The sequence below is a fragment of the Daphnia magna genome, linkage group LG6 (genome assembly GCF_020631705.1).
Source record: "Daphnia magna isolate NIES linkage group LG6, ASM2063170v1.1, whole genome shotgun sequence".
Taxonomy (NCBI): Eukaryota; Metazoa; Arthropoda; class Branchiopoda; order Diplostraca; family Daphniidae; genus Daphnia; species Daphnia magna.
Genome location: NC_059187.1, coordinates 3,862,046 through 3,873,508, shown reverse-complemented (window position 1 = coordinate 3,873,508; position 11,463 = coordinate 3,862,046). Strand labels below are relative to the sequence as shown.

The 11,463-nt window shown below is 41.8% G+C and overlaps 1 protein-coding gene and 1 pseudogene across 1 annotated transcript; both read left to right on the top strand.

Annotated features, from left to right (window-relative positions):
* The first annotated feature begins 1,016 nt into the window (after window positions 1-1,016).
* On the top strand, window positions 1,017-4,732 carry LOC116925065 (annotated as a pseudogene).
* A 145-nt stretch (window positions 4,733-4,877) lies between these two features.
* On the top strand, window positions 4,878-11,457 carry LOC116925062 (phosphatidylinositol 4-phosphate 3-kinase C2 domain-containing subunit alpha). The gene is given in 14 exon segments (XM_045175644.1): window positions 4,878-6,194; window positions 6,263-6,823; window positions 6,826-6,945; window positions 6,947-7,529; window positions 7,602-7,873; window positions 7,934-8,379; window positions 8,447-8,760; window positions 8,826-8,902; window positions 8,968-9,102; window positions 9,183-9,545; window positions 9,615-9,932; window positions 10,031-10,460; window positions 10,534-10,805; window positions 10,878-11,457. Coding segments are annotated over 14 exon segments (5,151 nt in total). The 5' UTR covers window positions 4,878-5,063; the 3' UTR covers window positions 11,007-11,457.
* The last annotated feature ends 6 nt before the right edge of the window (window positions 11,458-11,463 follow it).

Sequence of the window (11,463 nt, the reverse complement as noted above, 5' to 3'; positions counted from 1 at the left end):
TAAGGGGTCATTGGAAGTCATTGAAGTATGGACTAGAAATGAGCTAATTCTAACGCGTTTATTAAAAAATAAATGCATAGATTTAAAGTGTGCCGTATGGACCTAAAACTTGCTTTATACTGCTGGCTGTTTGATTATGGCGAGCTGTTACGCTGAACGGCTAATAATCGTCTAGACGCAAGAGGGGAAGTGGGCGTTGTCGTGCATCTCGAAACCAAAGAATATTCCTAAAACCGCGGTGTGACCCGTAAGAACCGCGGTGTGACTCAACAAACCGCGGAAACCGCGGTGCGATCGGTTCCCAAAAATTGATAAACCGAACCGCACCGGTTTGGCCTTTTTAAAAAAAGGAACCGCGCGGTTCGGCCAAAATCGTACCCGATCGTCGCGGGGCCGAGCCCTAACTGCTCAACAATCTATAGCTGTGTCGTTATCAGCCTACAAAAACGCCCACAGCCGCATCCCCTGTTGCCGAAGGCCAGCCCCACCCCCTCCCATCCCCACTTTTCAAGCCAGAGGGTCGAAACTACTTCAGAAAGTTCCACATTCCATGTCACTTCCGCGGTTTAAAATTTTTGATCGTCAGTCTGTTTTGTTTTCCTTGCCATCATGCTTGCCATCCGTGGTGATGACTTATTGTCGTGCAGGTATTCAAAAAATAAAAAGTTGTTAATTTAAAAATTATATGTATTGATGCCTTAATTTCAATTAATTATTTTTTTCTTTTAGGCATGTACAACAATTACAAATGTGGACAGGGAACCATAATCGACTGAATGGTCGATTGAAATCGTACCCTCCATTAAGGTTTGGATTACTGGTTGCTTTAGTTAACTTGAATATCTAGTTATTAATCAATTTATTCTCAAAATTAGGTAACTTTAAGTGATAAAACAGTGAGCTCTTTTTTGCTCGTGACTTATATCAACATTCTACATCCACTCCTCATTCTATCACAATCAGTTGGTCACGAAGAAATCAACATTCAAATTCACTTTTTTACACTTTGAGTGGTGATGTGGGCTACGACTTCTATCTGTAAGCCTGTTTGACTTTAGTGAAGTCGAGTTTAGTTGAATGTCAAGTTATTAATCATTGTGATCAGTACCAGGCAACTACAAGTTATACCACAAAGGATTCCCTCGACTCAAAGGTCTCATGACGGATAAAAAGGGATCCACTTCTCATTCTAACACCCACATGGAAATTCAGAATTGTCTGTTTTCCTTGTAAGCATTATTGCTTTTGTTTGTCAATATAAAGTTATTAATCGTTGTGTTTGAATAACAGGCAACAGCAAGCTATACAACAGTGTGGACTCCACTTGGTCGTGGCTGAGATCAACACGGTAGATCAACTTCTCTATATAACACCCTCAGTGGTGATCTTGACTTCACAGTCATCTGTACCCTCCGTAAGCGTTATTATGGTTTCAATCGGTTTTAATGAATAGAAATTGTAATTTTTTTCAATGATTGGAAAACATGGATGAAACAGTGAACTTTGATAATTTTCACATCTATCTAGTATTTCCACTTCCATCCCAACGCCATCCCAGTTACTTTTGATTTTCTTATCTCTCCGTAAGCATCACTTGCTTTAGAATAGTTGAATGCAAAGTTTTTATTCATTGTGATTCAATTCAAGGCAACCACAAGAAACAACAGAATCCTTCTTTCGATTAAGACTTACATCAAAATTCTGTATCCATTCCATCTCTGTTATTTACAATTGTCTCTCTCTCCGAAGCATTATTTGCTTTATTTTAGTTGAAAACAAGTTTTTAGACATTTTGGTAAAAACAAATATTGTTTCAATTTTCGAATTTATTGTAGGAATACAAACAAATCTACAACCTATTTACTCAAGTCAATACCTTCCTCTTTGTGGTTTGTTGCAAACAATGACTTTTCGAATCGTACCCGAAATCTTTCCTCAGTCCGAAAACCGCAAAAAAACCTTTACGACAAACGTTGTCAAAAAGTACTAGATACATGTATGAAACTATATTTAACTAACACAATCACAATGATTAATAACTTTTTATTTAACTACCCTAAAAGCAAACAGCTTACAGATAGAAGGAGAAGTCGAGCCCACATCACCATAATTGAGTTAGAATAGTGGATGAGAATGTAAGTCACGACAAAAAGAGCTCCCTGTTTTATCACTTGAAGTTACCTAATTTTGAAATAAATTGATTAATAACTAGATAACAAGTTAACTAAAACAACCAGTAATCCAAACCTAATGGAGGGTACACATTCAATCGACCATTTAGGTTGTTAATGGTGTCCTGTCCACATTTGTAGTTGTTGTACATGCCTATAAGAAAAATATTATTAATGAAATTAGGCACATCAAAACACATCATTTTTATTATATTAATAACTTTAATTTCTTATGACAACTTGCCTTTGTGGAGTGATGTTTGGTAATTGAAAAATGGTAGGAATAGCATTTTAATAAGTCTTTAGTATTCTCATTAACAAATTTCGCTCGAAATGCAACTACAAATTCTCAAGTTATGGTAACCTTAAAATATTTAAAAAACCCGACAAAACTGTACTGAGAATGCCTTGAGCCACGTTTCCACAACATTCTCATCTTTAGGCCACGAAAAAAATGTAACTAGATTTCTTCCACAAAGTTTGAACTATGCAAAATCTACACACACATACACTTTGGCATTGTATTAAAGGAAATAAAATTACATTAAAAAAAACTTACTTAGCCATGCCCAAATACGACCATATATGACGTTAGCTTAAGGCTGCAAGGCAAACAGACTGACGATCAAAAAATTTTAAACCGCGGAAAGATACATGGAATGTGGAACTTTCAAGTAGTTTACGACCCTCTGCTAAAAAGTAGGGATGGAAGGGTAGGGGCTAGGAACCATTCGGCAACAGGGAGATAGCGAGCTGATGGGCCGTTATTTCAGTAGGCCATGGTCGTTATTAAGAAGGCATGTGTTCTTTTTCCTGCAAACCACAATGGGCTTCTTGGCAATGGCAAAAAGTGGGGTCAATTAACTATTTTTTAGTTGAATGTTAGGAAAACGCTAGAATTTTGAAATAATTTACACAAATTGGGAAAAGGCTAAACGACCCTAAACTTAAAATTGAACATGCTCTAAAAATATGACCCTAGCAATTTATTTTGAAACAAAGCTGGCTTCCAATGACGAGAAAATTCGTAAACCTTCACTGAAGAGATTAAGGAGATGAATTGCAGCACGATCAGCAGTCTCAAGTGGTATTTAGACACAGGGCTTCAAGCAGTAAAATTCTATTTTTAACCTAAATAGTTGAAAACTCACATTTAGCTTTTACCGATGGTGAACTTAATATGGAATGGTCTGTTCTTCTGTATGTGGATGTCAGATAAACCATTGATACAAGAGGATTAAGCTGAAACCATTTCAGAGCTTGTCTATTCCTCCGTTGATGGCATGACATGTCTGAAATTCATCACCACTGTACTGAAAACCATATGGCTCAGGATTGGTCTGGCATTGACACCTGGAGAATGGATAAGTTTTTAATGGTTAGTGATGGTAGGTTACCATTATTTGATGCCAATTTTATTATACAATTTTTATGCAGTTTGTGAGAAGGATTATTTGGCAGAGCCTACAGTATCTGGCAAAAGGTGGTTGGAAGGAAGAAGAAGTAGATGCCTACTCCAGAATGCTATCAGATGTAATCATCAATGTGAATGAAAGCACAGCTATATTAAATGTCCCCATTGGCCTTATTCAGCTTCATATAACAAACTTATTTCCTGAAGAGTTAGCCAAGGTAATGATAGTTGGTAATAATGTATATGCAACTATGCATGAATACCTTGTATGATTTCTGTATCTGCTTAGGCTGGAGGAGAAGATTTGAACTCTTCAACTATTTCAAAGATGTTTGAACCGTTTGCCATTATATGCCTTGCCACCAGCAATGACAATGGACTGAAAAAGGATGTCCACCAGCATAATTTTACTTACTTGATCAAGCAGAGTGACAAAAGCATTGGAGTATGAGAAAGTTGGTCTTGATAAAGAAGCTATATCATCTCTATGAGTGATGCTAAAGCTAAAAGGAAAAAAGCAAAGGAATCAAAAGAAAATCATGTAGTTGTCCAAAAGGAGCAAAATGAAGATAAGGAAGAGGAAATAGATGAAGGAGAAGATGAAAATGAGGAAGCTGTTTGTGAAGACATGGAGATGGAGGAATCAAATTTTGGTTGGGGGGCTAAGGATCCTAGAGCTGGTGGTGTCAAGTACCTCAAATCAAACCAAATTACAACCAAATAGCCATCTTGCTTTTCCAATTGGCATCAGAGAGACGTCAGTACGAGCTAAGAACCGGAAATCCATTTACGATATTGTTAAAAAGTTGGAAAACCGTTTTTCGTTTCGTATCAAACTGCTTAACCTCTCCTGATGTTTGTGTACAGGTTTCGTGATTGAGCAAGCGGAATATATCCTTTGGCTGTTAATTTCCCAACCGTTGGGCTCGGTCTGACACCTAGATATATGAAATCAGCCGCAAAAGAGTTCATCAGGGATCAACTATGCATGACTGAACAGAGGAACGCGGACAGGATAGAGATGAAAAATCGTCGAAATGTTATGTGTATGTTTGTGCATTGAAATGAACTAAGCAGGCAAATGGAAGTTACCGTAACTGTATTTTGCTAATCGAACATAAGTACACGATGTTATAAGGACTGTAAACTAACTTAACCGACGATGCACTTCGTTGTCTCATCGGGTCGGAGAAAAAATGCCGACCCGATCGTACCTTTTCCGGGGCGGGTCGGGGTCGATACCAGCGCTGGCGCCTGCCAATGATTTGCTATTAGGTCCACTGCAACGTCCAGGCAATGCGGCTATTTTTATTCCCACTTGACAGTTAAAGTGTGTATACTGTATAAGATTTTTAAGTGTCTTGGAAACAGACAACCCTATCAGTATTTTTAAGCTTTGCTATGCAGCAGAATCTACCCTATTCATCGAATGTATTGGCATGATATTTTAACCTAGTATTCTTCGTTTGTTATCAAACATGGATAGTTGTCACAAACTGCCAATTGATGAGGCCGAACGTCGATTTCAACTAGATTTGGAGAAAGCTAAAGCTTTGTCTTTGGAAACAGCTGCATTGGACAAATTCAGGCAAGAAAAGCTAAAAGAGTCGGCCACAGTCCCTCGTACCAGTCGAGAACCCAGTCCTGTCTATGCCACAGTTGGAGCAAAAAGTGTTAGTTCTTCTCGGAGTCCATCAATGGAATCATCTTCTCCCAGAGTTCAGATCAAACCCAGACCAAGACCTGGTGGCTCCAATTCCCAAAGTTTGGGACTGGTTCCTCCACCAATCCCCAGAAGGCAACTGTCACAATCCCCAATTTCAAATGATCTGATTAATCTGATGTCACCAGTCAGGGCCACATCCTCAGATCCTGAAGACTCATTTCTTTTTCAAGAACTAGATTTGGCCTTTCCAAACTTGAATGGGCCACCAAACAGATCCAGTCGTCATGCAGTCTTCATACCCAATAATCGTACATCATTTCAAAATATGCCTCCACATCTGATTAAGCCGTTACCAACAAGTCCAATACTCCCTCCACCTGTGCCCCCAACACCTAAGCTCAACACAGTCACAAGGGGACCTGTTTCATTTGACGAAAGCATCCTCAATCGGAATCTTATTGACCTAGCAGTCGAATCCACTCATCCTCGCTACAGCATCCTTCGCGCTTTTGACCCTCTGCTCAATTCCAACCCTCTACCCGAGCAGTCGGTGACTCCCGTTGCTTGTAGCACTTCTTCAACAGAAAAGAATAAGACAGACGACTTTTTTCTCGATCAAGATTATGACCCGTTTGACTATTTTCTCGGCTTGAGCCAGAGATCATTTGAAGATCCATCTACGGTTCACGCCAGTAGCATTCCCGAAACCATCTACGAAGTGCTGACGAAAGAGCAATCGCCTGTCAAACCAACCACGACGTCAAATAAAAGACAGTCTATTGTTCCACCAGCACATAAAAATAAGGATACCTCACTAAAGGTAATAGTGACGGGAGTTGACACCGGTGCCGGAGACTTGGGACTGGTCACGTTTGTCAACCTAGTTCGTGAAGTTCGAACCCGTTTCAGATATGATGAAACCGAAACCAATGCAGGTTACGTGGTAAGAGGATGCCTTGTTTTTTTTGGGGGTAACGCTTCTGTTATTTACTGTTTGCTGTTGATTTACAGACTAGTCCAATGGTGGCTTCAAGTTACACCGAATCCATATCGGTTAAATTGGCGGTACATTTATCAATGGACCATCCAATAATCAACTTCACATGTGATATTAGCAGTCAGGTGAATCACGTAATCAGCCACGTTGTTTGTGAGTTGGGTGCCACTAGCCAACTCAAACCGGAAGAATATGCGCTAAAAGTTTGGGGCATGGCTGAATTTTTATTGCCTAATTCGTGCCTTTGCGACTACGAATACGTCCACCATTGTATCAAGCTGGAGAAGGATGTGTTATTGTGTTTGCTCCACGTTGATGAAGTGCCCAAACCTTTGTTACGTACTGCTGAGGACGACATCAAGGATGTCCAAATCCAGGTTGAAGATCTATTGTCGAGACAACCAGCTGATGCACTCACTCACGCTTCGATCGCCGTTCTCATTGATACGATACACGGAGAGATCGACCGTCTCTTAGCAAACGTTAGCCAGACACAACCTAAAGGCTTGCTTCAATCTGTCAAAGGTAAAGCTAATTATTTTTTCAACGCTCCGTCAGTTTTCAATAATAAAGTTACGTCTTATTGTTTTGTTTTTTTCCCTTTTCAGCTCTCTGCTCGTTGCTAGGCTGTATTGAAACCATAGACTTGACAATGGCCTTAGACAACATTGTATTCACTTGTAACAACTCTAACACAAAAGGGTTCCAATCGGGCCGAAATCGTCGGTGAAGACGGCCCTTATTCCATGGTTGTTCTCCCTGGTCAAAATCGTTTGCGAACGAATTGCCTGGAACTCATCGTTGCCATTCGTAAACTTATGAGTGCTTACACTTACGCCTTCCGTGTTAATTTTGCTCTGCCGCCTGCGCCTGGTTCCGTCAAAATTTACGAATCGTCTGGAGTTCTAGACTGCGTCGGCTTCCGCGTAGGGGCGCTGCACCGGTTGGAATCCACCTGGAATTTCGACACGTATGAAGTGAGGATCGAGCTTTTACACGGCGTTACATCGGTCGGTCGTAGCCAATTAGTATTCGGTACAGCCAGTTCCAGGACAGCCGTTTTCTTCCCGAACCGGATCGTCTTTGACGAAGTGATTAGTTTCAGTAGCGTGGCAATTTGTACTCTGCCCCGCGAATCTCGCCTTGTTCTTACCGTCTATGGCCGAAGGAAAAGGGCGGATGGTGATCCAGGAAATGGATCAGAAGCCGAGCACGTCGAACTTGGATGGACGGCGCAGAATTTTTTCCGTTACGGTGATCCAAATTGGACTCTGGAACAAGGTGCAGCTATCTTTTAACTGGCTCAGTTAGTTTTTCTTGCTCTTATTTACGAAATCCGGTTCAATGGTATAGGTAATCGCCTTCTTCCTTTATGGCCTCCAGCTTCGGATAAACGCTCAGGCTACGTACCCACAGCCGGACGCCATCCTCGTGGTCATCTAACCCCATTGCTTAGCATAGAAATGCCTGATTTGGATGATGCCGACATCCAATTTCCTCAAGTTGATCCCATCCCGATTGGCGAACTTCGTGATTTTAGCGCTTTAGATGATAATACGCAACGCTCTCTTATGGATATCATCCAAAGTGGATCTTTTGCAAAGATGGATCTCTATCAACGCGAGGTACACCCATACATTTCCATATTATATATTAATATTGCCATAACACATTTTTGCCTTCAGCTTTTATGGGAGAAACGCCATTATTTGACGGAAGAACCTGCAGCATTGACTAAGGTGCTTCAGGTGGCCCAGTCGTGGGACTGGGAAAGTCTGTCAGACCTTTATGGCCTACTGCAATCATGGAAAGCCTTGACGCCCCTTGAAGCGCTCCAGCTACTTTTACCCTGCTTTCCTGACATTGAAGTCCGTCGTTACGCTGTGGAATGGCTTCGCCCCATCTTATCAGATGAGCTGGTCGATTACCTGCCGCAGCTGGTAGAGGCGCTAAAGCTAGAACCTTTCGATCATTCACCGCTTATGGTGTTTCTTCTCGAGAGATCATTAAGTTCACCTCAAGTGGCACATTCTCTTTACTGGCTCCTTGTCCAGCAGCTTCCTGGACCCAGTCCTCAGAATTCTGACTTCGCCGAAGCCTATTTTGAGGGCGCTGATCCACGGTATTCTGGGTAATTGAGTTTAACTGTTCTTATTGCATTCACCGTTTTTCAATGCTTGTTTGATTGACTTTTACAGCAGATTACAGTTGTTGTTGCGTTCAGTTCTGGCGACATGTGGAGCCGCCTTACGCCATAGATTCCTCAGTGAGCAGATGCTTGTTCAGCAACTTGATTCGTGCGCCGATGTAGTTAAATCTACCAAAGAGTCGCAACGCCTCAGCACTCTGCTTCGCGAACTAGAGCCAATTCACTTTTCACTTGGGAACAATCCCACCTCTCTTCCTATCGGTCCCAGTCTCCAGGTTAACGGACTGGAAGTCCGTCAATGTTCGTATTTTCCATCCAACACGCTTCCACTTAAGTTAGCTTTCCATTCGGCAGAGCCTGAAGGTGATTTTTAAAAAATGTATTTTTAGGCCGTTGACCGTTTGATTTCTTATTGTTTTTATTATCAGTGAATGAGAATTCTCTTGTCAGTGCAATGTACAAAGTTGGCGATGATCTGCGTCAAGATATGCTCACCCTCCAGATGGTACATTAATTGCTATTGAAATTATTAGCTCGGAACGAAAGATTTATGGAGCATTTATTTGTCAGGTGCGCATTATGGACAAATTATGGCGGAAGGATGGCCTTGATCTGAAAATGGTCACCTTCAGTTGCGTTCCCACCGGACCTAGGCGAGGGTTTGTCGAGCTTGTTACCGGCGCTGAAACTCTGAGGCGGATTCAAGTCAGTTTTTGGTTTCCTTTTGACCTTCATCACTTTCTGTCTGCCTATTATTTCCGTTGCTGTTTTTAAAATCATCGTAGATCGAACATGGACTAACGGGCTCGTTCAAGGATAGACCAATCGCCGATTGGCTGGCCAAGCATAACCCTTCACCGCTCGAATACGAGAGAGCCGTGCACAATTTCACGGCTTCCTGCGCCGGCTATAGCGTGGCCACCTACGTTTTCGGCGTTTGTGATCGACATAATGATAATATTATGGTCAAATCCACGGGCCACCTTTTCCATATTGATTTCGGGAAATTCCTCGGTGATGCACAGATGTTTGGTAATTTCAAACGGGACCGTACACCATTCGTTTTGACTTCTGACATGGCTTATGTCATCAACGGTGGTGACAAACCATCCCAAAAATTCCAACACTTTGTCGATTTATGTTGTCAGGTATGAATTGTGTTCCGTCCGTTACGCTTCAGCCAACTCATATCACCATTCAATGTTTTATTTTATTAGGCTTTTAATATAGTCCGGCAGCACAGCAATTCCTTACTTCACTTACTGGCGTTGATGGCCACCTCAAATATTCCGGGCGTCAATGCCGATGCCATTAGCTTCGTCCAGAAAGCATTGCTTCCAGACAAATCCAAGGCGGAGGCGGCGGCCGTTTTTTCACGCATGATTGAGGACTCTCTCCGCTCTTGGTTCACCCAATTTAATTTCTTCCTACACAATCTGGCCCAGCTGCGTTTTCATGGAGACCATAATGACGACCGACTTTTATCGTTTGTTCCGAAGACCTTCACTCTCGCCACCGATGGTCGAATAATTGAGGTTGTACTCGATGCACGATGCACCACATTTTTTTAAATTCTGGTATTGTTGTCCGTCGAATAACCATTGGGCTTTTTCGCCTATAAATCTAATTACAGGCGCGAGTGGTCGGCTTTCAAAAGCGCTATGATTCGGAAAAGTACTACGTTTTCATCGTCAGCCTTCGACGTGAAAAACAATCAGAAAATATGTATTTGTTCCGCACGCATCGGGAGTTTTCTGAACTCCATCAAAAACTGTGTCTCCGCTTTCCATTGGTTTCCAGCCGCATTTTGAGCTTGTCGAAAGGCGTCTATCTAGGTCGTAGTTCAGTCAAGGCTGTAGCCGAGAAGAGACGCACCGAACTGGACCAGTTTCTCACCAGTTTATTTCAGTTAGCCCCGGAAATCTGTCACTGCGATCTAATCTACACTTTCTTCCATCCGCTGTTGCGCGACCAGGACGAAGAGGCCAATGTTTATGTCACCAAGTGGCGCAACAAGTCGTCTTCGAGTCGCAGTGTCTCCAACGCCAATGGTCACGTACAAGGTTTAGCGATGTTTGATTCACGGCTCCTCTCTTGTCTTATTTTTTTTTTGAAAATCATTTTGCGTCTTTGTAGGCGAGTTGAAACTATCGATCCAGTATACGAGAGGCGAATTGCATGTCATGATCCAGCATGGTCGCGGTTTAGTAGGTGGCAACGCGGCAACTTCAGTCAACAATGCCGCAGCCGAGTTGCCATGCCCTTATGTCAAGACGTACCTATTGCCAGACATGCATAAGATCACCAAGCGTAAAACGCGCGTCATTCGCCGCAATATTCACCCCACGTTTATGGAAATGTTGGTGTACCGTATGCCACTTGAGAGTATACAGAAGCGCCTTTTGCAGGTAATAGAACGAGAACCATAAAATAAGCAAACGCTTTTTTTTAGCATGACTCTTCCCTTCTTTGCTTCTAAGGTGTCCGTTTGGAGTTACGACCGAGTTCAGGAGAACCAGTTCCTCGGTGCGGTCAATATCCCCCTCGAGTCGCTCAGTCTTACCGAAGAGCATGTTGCCTGGTATCCGCTGGGTCATCTTCACATGTGACAGACAGAAAACGAAAATCAAATTTTCTAGCTATAAATATTTGACGACCTGGTGGGCCGACTATTCCTGCTGCTTCTTCTGGGTGTTATTTCTCCGCTTGTTTCTATCTCATTAACAAGAAGAAAAAAATTGCGAGCCACCAAACTCAAAACATATTCACCGTAAAAAAACAAAAGAAAACAAAAAATATCTAATCCTTTTTCATTTTCTTTTCTTTTTTTTTTAAACTTCTAATGTATTTTTAAGGGTTGTGCAGTTCTGAATCGTATCTGCACTTTTTAGAACCAAAATTCTCCGCCGTTCCGTTCTTGCAATGAATTTGATAAAGATGTCTAGTTGTATTTTTCCCTCCTTTAGCGAAATCCTCGGAATCCTTCAACCCCCTGCTCTCCAAAAATAAAATTGGAATCCATGTCTAAAATAAAATACAACACAATAATTTAAAATGTTAGCGCTG